Source organism: Platalea leucorodia (assembly GCF_965183815.1).
Source record: "Platalea leucorodia genome assembly, chromosome: 29".
Classification (NCBI taxonomy): Eukaryota; Metazoa; Chordata; class Aves; order Pelecaniformes; family Threskiornithidae; genus Platalea; species Platalea leucorodia.
Window position 1 is genome coordinate 1,023,743 of NC_138851.1, and position 18,163 is coordinate 1,041,905.

General features: G+C 73.2%; 1 protein-coding gene across 1 annotated transcript in view; it reads right to left on the reverse strand.

Annotated features, from left to right (window-relative positions):
- The window catches only part of CACNA1A (calcium voltage-gated channel subunit alpha1 A), a gene marked incomplete at both ends in the record, with an annotated part of 35,459 nt that extends 21,985 nt beyond the window's left edge, over positions 1 to 13,474 (reverse strand). The window contains 19 exons of the mRNA XM_082334216.1: positions 64 to 798; positions 1,463 to 1,569; positions 1,642 to 1,709; positions 1,795 to 1,912; positions 2,007 to 2,079; positions 2,214 to 2,345; positions 2,600 to 2,712; positions 3,238 to 3,350; positions 3,420 to 3,629; positions 4,330 to 4,419; positions 4,524 to 4,580; positions 4,654 to 4,769; positions 4,852 to 4,955; positions 5,518 to 5,705; positions 6,125 to 6,277; positions 6,348 to 6,439; positions 8,480 to 8,619; positions 9,104 to 9,209; positions 13,188 to 13,474. Of these exons, the coding sequence (XP_082190342.1) occupies positions 64 to 798; positions 1,463 to 1,569; positions 1,642 to 1,709; positions 1,795 to 1,912; positions 2,007 to 2,079; positions 2,214 to 2,345; positions 2,600 to 2,712; positions 3,238 to 3,350; positions 3,420 to 3,629; positions 4,330 to 4,419; positions 4,524 to 4,580; positions 4,654 to 4,769; positions 4,852 to 4,955; positions 5,518 to 5,705; positions 6,125 to 6,277; positions 6,348 to 6,439; positions 8,480 to 8,619; positions 9,104 to 9,209; positions 13,188 to 13,474 (3,002 nt within the window). The remainder of the gene's footprint in view (positions 1 to 63; positions 799 to 1,462; positions 1,570 to 1,641; positions 1,710 to 1,794; positions 1,913 to 2,006; positions 2,080 to 2,213; positions 2,346 to 2,599; positions 2,713 to 3,237; positions 3,351 to 3,419; positions 3,630 to 4,329; positions 4,420 to 4,523; positions 4,581 to 4,653; positions 4,770 to 4,851; positions 4,956 to 5,517; positions 5,706 to 6,124; positions 6,278 to 6,347; positions 6,440 to 8,479; positions 8,620 to 9,103; positions 9,210 to 13,187) is intronic.
- Between the last annotated feature and the right edge of the window lie 4,689 nt (positions 13,475 to 18,163).

The following is an 18,163-nucleotide window of genomic DNA, read 5'->3' on the forward strand; positions in this document are numbered from 1 at the left end:
GGAGGAGCTCCCCAGTGCCGGGGGGTCCTGCCAGCCCCGGGGGGTCCTGCCCACCCTGCTCACCTCCGCCGCCGGTGCCGTCTCTCCTTGTCGTCCCGCTTGCCCTCACCATCGTAGGCGGCTGGCGCGGCGTGCCGATGCCGCCGGCGTCGCTCGCCATCCCCGTGCTCCCCGTCCCCCTCGCCCCGCACCGGCCGGCTGCCCTCTCGGTGCCGCGGCCGCCGCTCAGGCCGCCCGCCCTCCTCGCCCTCCTCGGCCGCCCGTCGGTGCGCCCGGTGCCGCCGGTGCTCGCGCTCGGGCTGGGGCGAGCCAGCGCGGCCGTCCCGGCTGCCGCCTGGCCGGTGCCGGCGCTCAAGGGCTTTGAGGCGCTCGGCGTCGGTGTAGGCGCGCTCCTGGCTGGGCTCCCGCTCGGGCTCGCGGCTGCCGCTGCGGGCCCGGCGGCCATCGGGGCCGGGAGGGTCCCCGGGGCGGGGGCCACCGGGGTCGGGGTAGCGCGGCTGCCGGCGGAGCTCCTCGGCACGGGGCTGGCCGAAGCGGGGCTCCAGCGGCGGCTCGCCAGGGCGCGTCTTGTTGGTGTTGTTGTTGCGGTTCTCCTGGGGGTCCACCACCAGCGGCCGGTCCAGGTGGGTCTTCATGTCGGGGCGCAGGTGGCGGGCGTAGGGCACCTTCCAGCGCTCCTCGGGGTCCAGCTCGCTGTAGAGGGCCTCCCGGCTGGCCAGCAGGTTCTGCTTCCGCAGCTCGCTCGTCCGCTGCTCCCACACCGACTTCGAGGACTTCTGGTTCTTCTGCTGCTCCTTCCTGCAGCGGGGAGCCACAGCCCGCGTCGGGGGAGCCTGAGGCGTGCCGGGACGGAGCCAGGGTGGAGACGGGATGGAGCCGGGATGGAGCTGAGGATGGAGCCGGGATGGAGCTGAGGATGGAGCTGGGATGGAGCCAAGATGGAGCTGAGGATGGAGCTGGGATGGAGCTGAGAATGGAGCTGGGATGGAGCCGGGATGGAGCTGAGAATGGAGCCAGGGATGGAGCCGGGGACGGAGCCGGGGACGGAGATGGGATGGAGCTGGCGATGGGGCAGAGGATGGAGCTGGGGACTGAGACAAGGATGATCTGGGGATGGAGCCGGGGATGGAGCTGGGGATGGAGCCGCGATGGAGCTGGGGCCGGGGACAGAGCTGGGATGGAGCCAGGGATGGAAACAAGGATGGAGCCGGGATGGAGACAAGGATGGAGCCGGGGATGGAGACAAGGATGGAGCTGGGGATGGAGCCAGGGACGGAGCCAGGGACGGAGCCAGGATGGAGCCAGGGATGGAGCTGGGATGGAGCTGGGATGGAGCTGGGGATGGAGACAAGGATGGAGCCGGGATGGAGCCAGGGACGGAGCCACGGATGGAACCAGGGACGGAGCCACGGATAGAACCAGGGACGGAGCCGGGACGGAGCTGGGCACACGATGCACTTACATGGTGACCGACATGTTGGCTGCGGAGAGCGGGCTCACTTCGGCCACCTCCTTCGCCTTCTGCAGCGCCAGCTTTTGGTTGGCAGCTTCCTCCTCCTCCTGCTCGTCCTGCAAAGCCCCGCGCCGTGTCCAGCCCAGCCCCGAGGCCACGGCGATGGCGGCCCCGGCCCCGGTCCTCACCTTGGTGAGCTCCTGCGCATTGGCGAGGTTGTCCACCGCGATGGCCAAGAAGACATTGAGGAGGGTGTCTGGGCGCCCCGTCAAGGCAAAGCAGGTCCCAGCACATCCCCCCCGGCCCGGCCCCTCCCGGGGCCCCCCGCGCCCCGAGGATACAGTTGCCGAAGAGGGTGAGGACGATGAAGTAGACGGAGAAAACCATCCCCCCCTTGACGCCGCCCTGAGATTTGATCCCGTCGTACATCACCGCGTTCCAGTCTTCGCCCGTCAGGATCTGGGGGGGGACAAGGAGCCGCGGGGGCAGCGGGGACCCCCCCGGCACCCCAATTCCTTGGGATCCCCGGGAGGGGACACGGGGGGGTCCCTACCTGAAACACCGTCATTATTGCTGCTGGGAAAGTGTCGAAGTTGGTGGGAGGGGTCCCGTCGTCAAAATTGAACCTGGGGGGGGGCAGCGGTGGGAGTCCCACCCCCGCTGGGTGCCCCCCAGCAGGGACCTGGGGGCACAGAGACACCCCCACGCTGGGGGGCCAGGGTGGTCCCGGGGCAGCCCTGTCCCCCACCCGGTTACTCACTGTCCCCCGAAGAGCTGCATCCCCAAAAGGGCAAAGACGACGATGAAGAGGAAGAGGAGGAAGAGGAGGCTGATGATGGACTTCATGGAGTTCAGGAGGGAGACCACCAGGTTCCTCAGGGAAGCCCAGTACCTGGCAGGGCAGAGCCAGGCTGTGGGGCCGCGGGGGCACAACGGGGGACATGGGGACGGCGGGGGGACGAGGGGACACGGGGGGACGACGGGACACGGGGACGGCAGCCTGGCACCCCACGATGGCTCCGTGCATCCCCACGCTCGCTCGTGCTCGCACCGCCCCGGCGCTCGCAGACCCACAGACACGGACGGGCCGACCGACAGACGGACAGACTGACCAACGGACAGACGGGTGGGCAGAGCAGCACTTACTTTGTGACTTTGAAAATGCGCAGTAACCTGAGAGCTCGTAGCACGCTGATCCCGAAGGATGTTCCCGGCTTCACAACAGCCCAGATCACCTCGAAGATGCTTCCGATGATAACCTGGGGCGGAGTGGCCCCGTCCGGTCCCCATCCCGTCCCCGGCCTGTCCCCGTCCCTGTCCCCATCCCATCCCATCCCGTCCCATCCCGTCCCATCCCCGGCCTGTCCCCATCCCCGTCCCCATCCCCATCACCATCCCATCCCATCCCATCCCATCCCATCCCGTCCCATCCCCGGCCTGTCCCCATCCCCATCCCATCCCCAGCCTGTTCCCATCCTTATCCCATCCCCATCCCATCCCCAGCCTGTCCCCATCCCCATCCCATCCCTCTCCCTGTCCCCATCCCTCTCCCGACCTCTTCCCCATCCTCATTCCCATCTCCATCCCATCCCATCCCCATCCTATCCCGCCCCCATTCCCACCCCGTCCCCACCCCACCCCATCCCATCCCCATTCCCATCCCTGTCCCATCCCCACCCCATCGCCATCCCGTCCCCCTCCCATCCCATTCCCATCCCTGTCCCATTCCCCACCCCATCCCATCCCGTTCCCGCCAGCAGTGGCCCGGTCGGGGCCGGACTCACGGCACAGTCGAAGCAATTGAAGGACGAGTGAAAGTAAGGCCGCGTCCCCAGCCCGTACATTTTTATAAACATTTCGGACATAAAGAGTCCCAAGAAAATGAATTCTGCATAGTCTGGGGGGGAGAGAGAGTGAGGGGGGGCGGGGGCCGGGCGCGGGGCGGGGGCGGCGGGGCGGCACTCACAGAGGAAGTCGGAAAGCCAATCTGGCTGGTCGTAGTGAACGATAGCAACACACAGGGTGTTGAGCGCTACCAGACTGAGCACGGTCCAGTAGAAGGCCTGAGTTTTCACCATGCGGCGGATGTGGAAGCGCATCCTCCGCTCCCGCTTGTGGAAGAAGGTGGCGTTCTCCAGCTTGGCACTTTTGAGGCTGGCGCGGGCGAAGGGGGAGCCTGCGGGGCGCGGGGAGAGCCCCCACTCATCACCCCGTCGCCCGTCATCCCATCGCCCACCAGCCCCCACTCATCACCCCGTCGCCCGTCACCCCGTCGCCGATCAGCCCCCACCCATCACCTCCGCACCCGTCACCCTGTCGCCCATCAGCCCCCAACCCACAACCTCCACACCCGTCACCCCGTCGCCGATCAGCCCCCACCCATCACCTCCACACCCGTCACCCCGTCGCCGATCAGCCCCCACCCATCACCTCCACACCCGTCACCCTGTCGCCCATCAGCCCCGCACCCATCGCCCTCCCACCCCTCACCCCATCGCCGATCAGCCCCCACTCATCACCCCATCGCCCGTCACCCCGTCGCCCATCAGCCCCCACCCATCACCTCCATACACGTCACCTCTGTGCCCGTCACCCCATCGCCCATCAGCCCCCACTCATCACCCCATTGCCCGTCACCCCATCGCCCATCAGCCCCCACTCATCACCCCGTCGCCCGTCACCCCGTCGCCCATCAGCCCCCAACCCACCACCTCCGCGCCCGTCACCCCATCGCCCATCAGCCCCCCACCCATCGCCCTCCCACCCCTCACCCCATCGCCCATCAGCCCCCCACCCATCGCCCTCCCACCCCTCACCCCGCCGCCCATCAGCCCCTCACCCCCACCCGCCGCCCCCGGCCGGGGGCACCCACGCACCCACGGAGGAGATGTCGGCCAGCTGCTCCTCGGCATCCTCAGGGCTCAGCAGGTCCGTCTTGCTCTTCTTGATGGTGGCCCTCCGGAGAGCTCCCGCAGGGGCGAGGGGCAGAGGGAGGCGGGCGTCACCCGGGGGTCCCCGCCGGGACCCCCGCGCCCCCCCGCCGGGCCGCGCGCCGGGGCAGGGCACTTACCATCGAAGGGGTGCCGGGGCTCTCCCTCGGTCTCGTCCTCCGCCAGGATCACTTCTTCTGAGAGAAAAGCGGGGGGCTCAGTGGGGCGGGGGGGTGCGCGGGGGTCCCGGGGGGGGGACGCGACCCTCACCCGCCTTGGAGATCCACTCCATGTAGCCGTTCAGCTCCCGCTCGATCTGCTGCTGCCGCCGCAGCTTCAGGAACGCCCGGCGGTTCTCCACCCGCTCCCGCTCTTTGGCAAACTCCCTGCGGGGCCGGCGTCAGGGGGGGCTGGGGTGGGCACCCCCCTCCCGCCGAGCCCCCCGCCGAGCCCCCCGCCGCCGCTTACCCGGACAGCACCCCCAGCACTAGGTTCAGCATAAAAAAGGAGCCGATGATGATGAGGGGGATGAAGTACAGCCAGTTCCAAGTGTTCCCTGAGGCATCGTTGCTCTGGGGGGGCGAAGGAGGGGTCAGGGGTGGGGGGGTCCCATGAGCCGGGGGGTCCCACAAGCCGGGGGGGGGGGGCACGGCCCCGTTTCTGCAGCTGGATATAGGCCCTGGGACGGGGGGCGGCTCCGGCATCCCCCCCCGGGGCTGGTGGCACCCCAAATCCCCCGGCCGTGCTCCCCACCCCACGCTGGGACACGGGGGCCGCGGGGGGCCGCGGGAGGACACGGGGGGCCAGGGGGGCCACGGGGGGATGCAGAGCGTCCCTGCAGGACTCGGGGCTGCCGGCAGAGGGGGGACCCCAGCATCCTTTTTTTGGGGTACCCTCCTGCTCCGCAGCGACCCCTCCCTCTGCAAGCTGCCTCCTGCTTTTGGGGAGGGGGGGCTGCGCCCCGTTCCTCTTCGTCCCTGCGCAGCTGGTGGGGTCGGAGCATGGGAACGGCGAGGGGGGACCCCCTCGGGGACCCCTCGGGGAGCAGTGAGCCCTCGAGGGACAGAAAGAGGGAAGAGCGGGGACCGGGGGGAGCCCCGCGGCGGCGCCCATCCCCGCGGCGCCAGGGCTCACATAGTAGAGGAGGTCTGTCCACCCTTCCATGGTGATGCACTGGAAGACGGTCAGGACGGCGAAGAGGATGTTGTCGAACTGGGTGATGCCGTAGTTGGGCCCCTCCCAGTACTTCTTGCACTTGGTGCCGTTGGGGCAGATCCGGGCCGGCTCGTCCGTCCCGCAGGGGACTTCCACCTTGATCTCGTCTGCGGGGGGCACAGATCCGGGGATGGCTCCTGCCCCACCCCCAGGCCGGACCCCCCGTCCCCCCCCAGGGAGAGTCCGGGGTCTGGGGGTGACGCCCCGCGGGGCTGCCGGACCCCCCGCCCCTCCCGCAGCCGCCTCGGCCCCCCCGCCCCGGTGCTGACGCGGCCGCCGTGCAGAAATAGCTCCCGCCAATTAACGGCAGCTTCATCAGGGGAGAGAAGTAATTAGGCCGTTCCATATCGGGCGCGGGCCACGGGCCCAGGGAGCTGGGGCGGGGGGGAAGGAGGCAGCCCCCGGCCCCGGTCCCAGCCCCGCGGCGGCCCCCGAGCGCCCGGCTGGGGAGGCTGCGGCCGGGCGGGTGGCGAGGGGGCAGGGAGGGTTTGGGGGGGCTCGGGGGGCTCGGGGGGGCCAGACCTACCCGTCACCAGGTCGAAGCAGGTGGTGTGAAATTTGCCCATATAAAACTCTAATCCTATGATTGCAAAAATGAGGATCGCGAAAAACAGGAGGAGGCCGATCTGCAGCAGCGGGATCATCGCCTTCATGATGGACTTCAGGACGACTTGTAAACCTGCGGCAGACGGGGCTGAGCGGCCGCGGCCCCCCCGGCCCCCGGCCCCCGCCATCCCCGCGCCACTCACTTGGGATCCCCGAGACCAGCTTGAGGGGCCGGAGCACTCGCACGGCCCGCAGCGTCCGCAGGTCGAACTGGGAGCCCACCGTGGCCAGGATGCTGCGGGCGAGGGGGGGGTCAGCGGGCAGGGCCCCCCCACAGCCGGCACCCCGGCCCAGCCGGGGACCCCCACCGGCCGTGCCACCGCGGCCACCAAGAGCCACAACGTCCCAGCATGGCCATACATCCCCATGGGCCACGGGGTCCCACCACGGACACATTCCCCGCGGGCCACCGCGTCCCAGCCCGGCCGCGTGCCCCCGTGGGCTGTGCCGTCACGGCCACCAAGAGCCCCCACGTCCCAGCAGAGCCACCCATCATCCGCGGGCCACCACGTGCCCCACGGCTGTGCCATCACGGCCACAGTGAGACCCACGTCCCCACCGCACAGCCACGAGACCACGGCCGTGCCATCACGGCCACCGTCAGCCCCCACATCCCCGCCGCATGGCCACGTGCCCACGGCCATGCCGTCAGGGCCACAGCGAGCCCCCACATCCCCGCCGCATGGCCACGTGCCCACGGCCGTGCCGTCAGGGCCGGGAGCCGGTGCTGGCAGCGCGGGCGGCAGCGCTGGGCTATATTTAGCCTTTCCGGGCCGAGCGCGGTGGCGCTGCCGATGCTGATGCCGGAGCCAGGCCCAGCCCGGGGGGTCGCAGCCCCCGGCCAGCGCCAGCCCGCGGGGTCCCCAAGGACCCGGGTGGCAGCGGAGGGACCCAGGTGCCCGGACGCACCCCAGGGGCCCATTGCTGGCCCCCCCGCCCCCCCGCCCCCCTGGAGGGTCCCCTCCTGCCGCCTGTCACCATGGCAACTGGCCGGCCCCATTCAGCCCCGTCACCCCCATTCATCCCCATTCATCCCCATCAGCCCCATTCATCCCCATTCACCCCCAGTCACCCCCATTCATCCCCATCACCCCCATTCATCCCCATTCATCCCCATCAGCCCCATTCATCCCCATTCACCCCCAGTCACCCCCAGTCACCCCCATCAGCCCCATTCAGCCCCATCACCCCCATTCATCCCCATTCATCCCCATCAGCCCCATTCATCCCCATTCACCCCCAGGCACCCCCATCAGCCCCATTCATCCCCATTCATCCCCATCAGCTCCATTCATCCCCATCACCCCCAGTCACCCCCATCAGCCCCATTCACCCCCATCAGCCCCATTCACCCCCAGTCACCTCCATCAGCCCCATTCATCCCCATCAGCCCCATTCACCCCCAGTCACCCCCATCAGCCCCATTCACCCCCAGTCACCCCGCCACAGGTCCCCCCTCCCAGTTCTTTCATCCCCGTTGCCCCGGCGCCGCTGCAGCTCATTCACAGGGGCAGGGCTGGGGCGAGGGGTACGGGGGGGGTGTAGGGTGCAAAGGGGGTGCAGGGGGTGCAGGGGGACCAAAGGTGGGTGCAGGGGAGGAGCATGGAGGGAGCAAGGGGGGAGCAGGGTGCAGGGGGGAGCCGGCAGGGAGCAAGGGGTGCAGGAGGGGTGCAAGGGGCGCGGAGCAGGAGGGAGCAGCCAGCGCAGCCCCCGACGTGGCCGAGTGCTGGAGGGGACACAGGGCACGGAGGGGACGGCCCGGTCTCCGGCCTCTGACAGCCCCGCTGCTCCCTGCCTCAGTTTCCCCACCGGCTCTCCCGGCAGGAGGGCGAACGCAGGACGCGTGGCGGCCGTCGGAGGGGCTGGGGCCGGGGTGCCATGGCCGGGGAGTCAGGGCTGCCACCGAAGCGCCGGCGGCGGGTGCGGGTGCCGGGCCGGTGAGTGGCGGCGCGGGGAAATATTGTGACAGCGCTAAGAGGCAGTTGCTGCCGCCGGGGAAGCGGGACGAGCGCCGCGGGCCATAATTAACGTCTTGCCCGGCCCCGGCCCAGCAGGCGCTGGTGACGCCCGGGACCGCCGGCGGGTGCAGCCCTGCGCACAGGGGCCCTCCCTGCACACGTGTACACGCACACGCGTGTGCACACGCACCCTCTGCATGCGTGGGCCTGCTGCACGCGGGGAAGGGCGCGGGGCCGACACGCGTGTGCGCACGCACACGCAGCCCCGCCGCCGAGGGGGCCGGCGCGGCCCCGGGCGGGCGGCACGGGGACCTCACCCGGTGAGGACGACCACGAAGTCCATCACGTTCCAGCCGTTGCGCAGGTAGGAGCCTTTGTGGAAGGCGAAGCCCAGCGCGATGATCTTGATCCCCGCCTCGAAGCAGAAGATGCCGATGAAGTACGGCTCCGTGTCGTCCTGGGGACGGGGACAGGCGTGAGGCCGCCGGACGGGGGACACGGGGACACCCCCCGCACGCCCCCAGCCCGCGGGGCGAGGGGGCATCTGGGGCAGCCGCTGGCCCCGTCCCCCGCCCCCTCCCCAGGTGCCGCGGGGCGGAGGCGGCCGCCGCTCCCAGCGTGGCCCAGATTCCCAGCAAGGAGGAAACTGGGACGCTGGCGGGTCCGGGGGGACCAGGAACCGCGGCCACCGTGTGCCGGGTGCCAGCTGTGCGCGGCGCAGGCTGGCAGCCAGCCCCGGTCCTGCCGCCCACGCCAGGGCAGTCGGGGACCCTCACTGGAGGCCCCGGGATGGCTGGGGACCTGCGCCCGAGCCCCTGGGGTGGCCAGGGACCCTCGCTGGAGCCCTCGGGGTGGCCAGGGACCCTCGCCGGAGCCCCCGGGGTGGCCGGGGACCCTCGCCGGAGCCCCCCGCCGGAGCCCCCCGCCAGCCCTGCGCTCACCAGCCGCTCCGACATGGGGGTCTTGTCCTCGTCGGGCAGGTGCTGCTCCAGCGCCAGGACGATGCAGTTCGCGATGATGGTGGCTAAAATCATGTATTCAAAAGGAGTGCGGCCGAGTCAAGGAAAACCCGGCTGGGCCGAGCCCGCAGGGGCCTGGGGTCCCCCGGTTGGGGAAACCGAGGCAGGAGAGAGGCCGGTGGGGTGCCCAAAGGAAGGGGGGTTCAGGACCCCCCCGCGTCGGTGGCGGTTGGCGGCAGGGACGCGGGGCCTGGCTGCCACCAGTTCCCACGTGCTCCGCGGCTCATTAATTTCCCCATCAAAGGCGCGACCCGGCGGCCCCGGCTCCTCGGCACGAAGCCTCTCGCCTGGCGGGCGCTGGCGGCGATCAAAGCGCCTCGGCAACAGCGGGACCCGGGGAGACCTACACGGCACCCGCCCGGCCCCGCCGGCTCCAAGCGAGGATGCCGTCCTCGTGCGGTGCTGCTGCCGGGACCCGTGCGCGCTTTGGGGTCTGCGTTCGGTGAGCGCAGCCCCATCCCGGCCCACGGTGCCGGGGTGCGGTGGCAGCAGCGTGCCCGTACCCTGCCCCATGGCCCCGGCACTGCGGGTGCGGGTGGCAGGCACAAGCGGGTGGCGGCGGCGGCGGTGACGGCCGCGCAGGGGCTGGGGCAGGCTGGAGGGGTGCGAGACCCCCCGTCCTGCAGCCCCAGGGCAAGTCCGGCTATCCGGCACGGCTATCCGGCACGGCGCAGCTCTCCGGCTAGGCTATCCAGCATGGCACGGCTATCCAGCACAGCTATCTGGCATGGCACAGCTATCCGGCACAGCACAGCTGTATGGCACGGCTATTTGGCATGGCACGGTTATCTGGCATGGCATGGCTATCTAGCTTGGCGATTTGGCCTGGCACAACCATCCGTCACGGCTATCTGTCACGGCCCGGCTCTCTGGTCTGGCGTGGTTATCGGGCACAGCTATTCGGCACAGCTCTCTGGCCTGGCCTGGTATGTGGCACAGACATTTGGCATGGCTATGCGGCCTGGCGCGGCTATCTGGCATGGCAGGGCTACCCGGCACAGTTCAGCTGCCTGGCATGGCTATTTCGCTCAGCCATCAAGCGTGGCACGGCTATCCGGCACGGCTATCCAGCACAGTACGGTTATCTGGCACAGCTATCGGACACGGCACAGCTATCGGACACAGCACAGCTATCTGGCACGGCATGGCTGTCCAGCACAGCACGGCTATCCGGTACAGCTATCCGGCATGGCACAGCTATCCGGCACAGCTATCTGGCACGGCACAGTTATCCGGGGCAGCACAGCTCTCTGGCACGGCCATCCAGCACAGTACAGCGATGCAGCACAGCTATCTGGCACAGCGCGGCTATCCGGCACAGCTATCTGGCACGGCACAGCTCTCCGGCACGGCACAGCTCTCCGGCCATGGGGACCCGCGCCCAGGGCTGGCTCTGCCCCCCGAGCCAGGGCACGGCCTCCCCGGGGCAGCCCCGCGGGGGTCCGGCAGCGCCTGCTGGCCCCCCGTGCCGTGCCGGCCGTGAGCAGGGCCGCGCCACCGCCCGCTGCGGGGAGCCGGAGCGCGGGCGCCCGGCGGGACGGGCTTTGGGGCGCCGTGGGAGCATCCCCCCCGGCCAAACGGAGCCCGCCGCCTCCTCGCGCCCGGGCTGTCGTGACGGCGGGGGAGGCTCCGCGCGCCCGCAGGATGGGGCCCACAGGGGCTCGGGGTGGGCGGCGCGATGCATCACCCTGCTCGGCCCCCTCCACGCTTGCCGGCGGGGCTGCCCTCGCCCCCGGCACCCCGGCACAGCAGCCCCGGCCCCGCTCCCGCCTTGCCGGCAGCTCCGGCCGCCCGGCAGGACGTCAGTGCCGGCCGCCGACCCGCTGCGACAGCAGCAGCCCTCGCCCGCGGCTCCTCCGCGCTCTCCTCTCCCCGCCGCCACGAAGCCCCTTCCCCGCGGCACGGCGACCCCGGTTCGCGCGCAGCAGTGGGGACACCCGCTCGGTGCCAACGGCAGGGCCCGGCATGGCGGGTCTCGGTGTGCCGGGCACCGGATCCTGCCCCTGGGATGCTACAGCCAGGACGGTGCTGCCGGTGATGCTCGTCCTGCTGCGGCACGGCACGGCACAGCACAGCCACGCACTGGCAGATTTGCCTCCACGCGGCAAACCTCCCCCCCCCCCGGGATTTGCTCCCCGCGCCGGCAGCACCGTCCCCGCACCGGGGCCGACATTTCGGTTCTGCGCCGGACGCATCCCCCCGCCGCCCATCGCCTCAGCACCGCGGCTGCGGCGCACATGCCCAGTGGGGCACCGGCGGCACCGGCTGCCCAAAGCCTCCCCGCTGTCAGGGGGGTCCCCGAAAGGCTCGGGGGAGCCGCGTGGCAGGGCCGGACCTGGTGGCGAGCCCGTGGCTCCCTCAGCAGCACCCCAAAACCGCGCGGTGCCCCCCAGCCCGCGGCAGGGCCCTCACGGCCACGAGGAGCAGTGACAGCGGCCCTTTTGGGGTGACAGTGGCCCTTTTGGGGCGCTGCTGCCCGCCGAGGGTTTTGGGGCACGGGGGGGGACGGGAGGCACCCGAGGGCAGCGGGGCCGAAGCTGCAGCCCCCCAGCAATGCCCCAAAAGGGCCCCACACCCCCAACCACGCCAGGGGGTGGGTCCGGGGGGGGGCCTGGGGACACCCCGACTCTGGGGGAGCCCTGGGGTGAGGGAGACTGGCACCCGGGGGCGGTGGGGCTGAGCCCAGCACCGAGGGCTGCAGGGACACGGGGGTGCCAGGTCGGCCCCCCCCCCCCCCAAGTAGGGCACCGGGAGGTGCTGGTGCAGTGGGGTCCCCCTACCCCCAGCCCCCCAGGATGAGCTGGACCCCCCAAAGCCCAGGGACTGGGATGGGGCCACGGGGGCGATGGAGAGGGGTGGGTGCAGGGCAGGGGGGACGGGGACCCCAGCACAGGGATGGGGACCCAGGGCAGGGGGCTGGGGACAGGGATGCGGCACGGGGACAGGGACCCCAATGCAGGGCAGGGGGACGGGGACATGGGACGGGGACCCCAATGCAGGGCAGGGGGACGGGGTCCCCAGCATGGGGATGGGGACCTCATGCAAGGCAGGGAGAGGGGGACCCCAGTAGGGGGACGGGGAGCAGGTGCAGGGCACGGGGATGGGGACCCCGGCACTGGGATGGGGAGCGGGTGCAGGGCATGGGGATGGGGACCCCGGCACTGGGATGGGGAGCGGGTGCAGGACATGGGGATGGGGACCCCGGCACGGGGATGAGGAGTGGGCGCAGGGCATGGGGATGGGGACCCCGGCACTGGGATGGGGAGCGGGCACAGGGCACGGGGATGGGGACCCCGGCACTGGGATGGGGAGCGGGCGCAGGGCACGGGGATGGGGACCCCGGCACTGGGATGGGGAGCGGGCACAGGGCACGGGGATGGGGACCCCGGCACTGGGATGGGGAGCGGGCACAGGGCATGGGGATGGGGACCCCGGCACGGGGATGGGGAGCGGGCGCAGGACATGGGGATGGGGACCCCGGCACGGGGATGGGGAGCGGGCGCAGGACATGGGGATGGGGACCCCGGCACGGGGATGGGGAGCGGGCGCAGGGCACGGGGATGGGGACCCCGGCACGGGGATGGGGAGCGGGCGCAGGGCATGGGGATGGGGACCCCGGCACTGGGATGGGGAGCGGGCGCAGGGCATGGGGATGGGGACGCCGGCACGGGGATGGGGAGCGGGCGCAGGGCATGGGGATGGGGACCCCGGCACGGGGATGGGGAGCGGGTGCAGGACATGGGGATGGGGACCCCGGCACGGGGATGGGGAGCGGGCGCAGGGCATGGGGATGGGGACCCCGGCACGGGGATGGGGAGCGGGCGCAGGGCATGGGGATGGGGACCCCGGCACTGGGATGGGGAGCGGGCGCAGGGCACGGGGATGGGGACCCCGGCACGGGGATGGGGAGCGGGCGCAGGGCACGGGGCCGGGGACCCCGGCACGGGGCCGGGGAGCGGGCGCAGGGCCGGGGGCCGGGGCGCGGGAGCGGCCCCCCAAAGGATATGGCCATTCGGTGATCTTTTTGGCGTATTTCCTCACCACGTTGTCCTCGCTGAAGAGGAAGAGGGAGCGGTTGACCGTCAGGCAGTTCTGCCGGACGGGGATGGGGTTGTAGAGAGCCATGGTGCGGGCTCGCTGGGCCATCGACTGCTTGTACATCCTCTGCGCCCCGGGGGGGCCGCCCTGCCGCGGGCCCCCCGCGCCCCGGCCCCCCGCCGCGGCCCCGGGGCCGCCGCTCCCGCCGCCTCCTGCCCCGTAGCGGGCCGGCACCTCGTCTCCGAAGCGAGCCATCCTGCCGAGAGCCGCGGCTTACGCTGCTGAGGCCGGCGCCGGCGAGGAGCTCATCACATCCCATGGGCCGCCGCCGCGGCGGCGGGGCGGGGGGGGGCAGCGGGCCGGGGGCCGGCGCGGCCGGGCCGGGGGGCGCTCAGGCGGCGGCGGGGCCGGGGGGCGCGGGGACCGGCCCGGGCATCCTCCCTCTGCGCCGCGATCCGGGGGGGCGGGGGTCCCGCCGCTGCGGCTGCCGGTGCCCGGGGCGGGGGCCCCGAGGGGCCCCGATGCAGCAGCGGGGGGGGGGGCGGCGGCTGCTCCCCCAGCGCGGCGGCCCCGGGCGGGGGGGGGGGGCGGAACCGCGCCCGGTCAGCGCGTCCCGGGGAGCGGCGCCGGGCAGCGCCGCGGGGCAGCGCCGAGCATCGGCGGGGGGGCGGGAGGAGAGAGAAAAAATCCGCCCCCCCCAAGGGAAAAAAAAGAAAAAAAAAAAAAAAAAAAAGAGAAGAAGAAAAATCCCCGGTGGCCCGAAGCGGTGGAGAAGGAGAGGAGGAAAATCGCGGCGGGGGCGGCGGGGGTCGCCGTCAGCCCCCCGGCAGCAGCGGGGCGGCGGGGCCCATCGGCCCGGGCTGCGGCAGAGCCTCCGCGCTGCTCCTCCTCCTCCTCCTCCTCCTCCTCCTCCTCCTCCCCCTGCCCGCGGGGCTCTTCCTCCCCCCGCCTCCTCCTCCTCCTCCGCCGCCGCCGCCGCCGCCGCCGCCCGGGTTCGGGCTAAAACGAGCGCGGTGCTGGAGGGGGAGCGGGGGATGCGGGGGGGGGGGGGGGAAGCACCGGGGGGGGCGGGGGGGGACAGGGGGTTCGGCGGGGGGGGCAGCACCGGGGGTGAACCCCGCCGGGCAGCCGGTACCGGCAGGACAGCGCGGACGGGCACGGGCACGGGCGTGCAAAGGCACGGGCAGGACGGTGCACATGGGCGTGCAAAGGCACGGGCGTGCAAAGGCACGGGCAGGACGGTGCACATGGGCGTGCAAAGGCACGGGTGTGCAAAGGCACGGGCGTGCAAAGGCACGGGCAGGACGGTGCACATGGGCGTGCAAAGGCATGGGCGTGCAAAGGCACGGGCAGGACGGTGCACATGGGCGTGCAAAGGCACGGGCGTGCAAAGGCACGGGCAGGACGGTGCACATGGGCGTGCAAAGGCACAGGCAGGACGGTGCACATTGGTGCACGGTGCACGGGTGTGCAAAGCCCTGGGCAAGGGTCTGCAGGATCACGGGCCAGGGGCTGCATGGGGGTGCGCGGCCACGGGCGAGGGTGTGCACAACCATGGGCACGGCGGCGTGCACGGGCGCGCGCGGCCCCGGGACCAGCGCACGCAGCCGCGGGCGGGACGGTGTGCAAGGCTGTGCACGACCACGGGGCCAACCCGCGTGAGCACGCGCGCCATCGCGTGCGAGACCCCGTGCCCAACGGTGCCAACGTGCCCGACCGCGGGCGAGGCCGCGCGGCCGCGCCGGTTGAGGCCGCCGGACCCTGCCTCAGTTTCCCCGCAGGGCCACCCAGGGCCACCCCGAGCCCGTCCCGGGGCACACGGGGGCACGGCGCGGCCGGACGCTGCCGGGGCCGGGGTCCTGTCCCCGGGGTGCCCCCGCTCGCCCTGAGCCGCAGCCGCCGCCCCGGCGCGGCGGGAAGTAGGTCGCCCGGTGCCCCCAGCCCCGCGCTTGACGTCAGGGCCCTTTGTCCGGGCGCCGCTTTTGTCCCGGCACCGCGGCCCTGCCACGCGCCCGGCTCAGCGCCGCCGGCGAGGGGCGCGGGGGCGGCGGCGGGGGGAGCGGGGCCGCGGCCCCCCACCCTCCCGCCCTCCCGCACCCCCGGGCCGGGGGAGGCTCAGGGTCGCGCCTCTGTCGCCTCCGGCACGGGGCCGGGGCCAGGCTGGGACGGGGACACCGTCCCCATGCCCACCCGTGCCCCCCGCCGCCGGCGACGCGGGGGCACCCCCAGGACCCCCCGCAGCCCCCCACGGCCCCGGCGGTGCCGCGGGCCGGGCTGTGCCGGCGGTGCTGGGCTGCAGCAGCCCTTGGCGGCAGCGCTGGCTCCGGCCGAGCCGCAGATGCAGCGAGGAGCCGGAGCCAGGATGGGGGGCCCGCGGCTCCGTCCTGCTCCCCGGCGGTGGTCCCCGCTGTCCCCGGCCGTGGGGACATCACCCCAGGCACCGAGTCGGCACCGGAGGATGCACCGAGCGTGACCGGTCTCAGCCCCCGCGGCTGGCGTTGGGCCAGGAGCGCTGCCGGCCCCACGGCCACGGCCCCGCCGCCACGGCCCTTCCCCAGCCCCACGGCCGGGATGCGGCACCGCGGGGACCGTCCCCACCGGGGGTGACCCTGCGCGTCACCTCCGAGCGACGGGGACCCCAAAACGCCCGGCGAGGGGGGGCTGGGGGGACCCTCTGCCGTCCGCGCGGCTTCCAGCATCGCCCAGCACGCGTGCGATGGGCTTCACGCGCGCGTGCGCGGCCCCGCACGCCTGTGCACGCCCCAGGCTGCGCGTGCGAGGCCTGACGCCCGCACCGGCCCGGCACGTGTGCGCACCGCGGGCAGGCGCGTGCCGGCAGGGCGGAGCGCGGTGGGTTAACGCCGGCAGCGCTGCCAGAATCCGGGCTCAGCACTTTCCCGCTTTCCCTGGCTGGACGCCGGAGCCGGGGGCCAGCGCCGGAGCGGGTGCCAACGCCACCCGCCTGCCTGGCCACGGGGACCCCGGCCGGGCTCCCGCCGCCCCGGTGGGTCCCGGACCCCCGTGGCCAGCCCCGGCTCCATGGGGCGGGATGCGGCCGCAGGCCCTGGCCGCGTGCCCCCGCGCGCCCGGTGCAGATGGGCGTCCCGCGGTGCTGGCAGCCGGTGCGGGCACTGCCGGGCACCGCGGCCCCTTGGCCCCGCGCTGGATCCGGCCCCGCTGCCAGGGCGGCCGGAGGGGGTTTCTCCAAGGCCGGGGGGATGGAGGGAGCTGGGGAGGGAACGGCCGGCACCGGGGGCACGCAGGAGGACGGATCCGGCCCCAGAGCGGTGGAGCCGGGATGCCCTGGCCGTGCCAGCCCGGTCACCCCGCTGCGGCCGCATCCTGCACCGCCTCCGAGTCCGGCACCTCCAGCTCCGCAGCCCTGGCTCATTTCCCCCCAGTAGAAACCCAGCGCCAGCGCTTTGGCCTCGGCGGCTGGATCCGGCGGCCACCTGTGTCCCCCCCGGGGCTGGGGAAGCCGGGGCTGGGGCTGCCACCGCTCTCGCCCCCATCGCCGCGGCGAGCCCAGGGGCGCAGCAGGGACGCATCCTGCTCCCCCGGCGATTCGCGAAGCTCGGCGCGTTCCTGGCGCTTTCGGGGGCGGCGGCGGCGGGTCCTGGGCCAACCCCGGCGTCAGGATCCGGCCCCGGGGCCAAGCTCAGGGCAGGCGCCCGCCGTCCCGGCCCCGGGGCCAGGAGCCAACACGGCAACAAAATTAATTTCTGGGCCACGAGGGGCCTCGCCGGGACGGGACGGGGACGCGGTGAGGTCCCGCCGGGGCCGGGGCACGGTGCGGGAGCCCCCAGCTCCGTCCGTCCGTCCGTCCGCCCCGGGCGCGGGGGCACGGCGGGCGCAGCGGCTCCCGGTGCTCGTTAGCGTTTCCCTGTGATGAGGCAGCTGCCGCCCGCTGCGGCCGGGAGCTCAGCGCCGCCGTGATCAGAGGCCACCGGGGCCGCGCCGGCGCCCGCTGGGACGCGGTGACGGTGGAGGCGGGCGTGCGGCCGGGCTGGCGGCGGGGACGGTGACACCTCTGTCCCCCCAGGGACACGGGGACCCACGGCGTGGGGACGGCTCCGTCCCGGCCTCCTCCTGCCCAAAGGCCAGGGGGGCTCGGGGGTCCCCGTGTCCCCTTCCTGACGTCCCCGAGAGCCACCGCGCTCGCTGCCGGCGCGGGGGCATCGGTGAAGGGAATGAACGGCTTTCATTAAAGCGGGTGGCACCGGGGGCGTGGGAGCGAGGGGCCGGGACCCCACACCCCCATGGGGGCGGCTGGGGGTGCCGCGGCCTGAGCCCCCCGGGACGGGGGGACACGGGGGGACCTCACCGGTCCCTGGTGCGAGGCACCGGCAATGCCCGCGGGACGCGGTGTCAGCGGGACGCGGCGTCACCGGGACGGGCTCCGGCTGCCGCCGTCGGGGACAGGCACGGCCTCGTCAGCAGGCCCGCGTCCCCGTTCGCGCGGTGACGCCGGGGGCTCGGCTCCCGCCCCGCTCCCGTTTGACCCCGTTTTGGGGGGGTTTGGCGCTTTCCTCCCCGCCCGGCGCCCAGCGCGTCGCCGCGGTGCGGGGCCCGACGCCGCGAGCCGCCGCGGTGCCGTCGGGGGGTCCCGCGCCGCCCTCCTCCCCCCGTCCCTGCGTCCCCCCCCCGCGTGGGCCCGGCGCTGCCGTGGGTGACCCCCGCGGTGCCGCACGCGCGTGGGACGGGGGTCGCACACGCGTGTGCGCGGCTGCGGGTTCGCCCGAGGACAGCGGGGGGGGCAACAGCCGCCGGGGGGGGACGGTGACGGGACCCCGGCCATGGGGGGGGGGGGCGGCGGGGAGCGCCGGTTGCCACGGGCATCCGTGGGGCTGGTTGCCATGGGCCCCGTTGCCATGGCAGCCATGGGTCTTAGTTGCTATGGAGCCCCGTTGCCACGGGCATCCGTGGGTCCCGGTTGCCATGGGC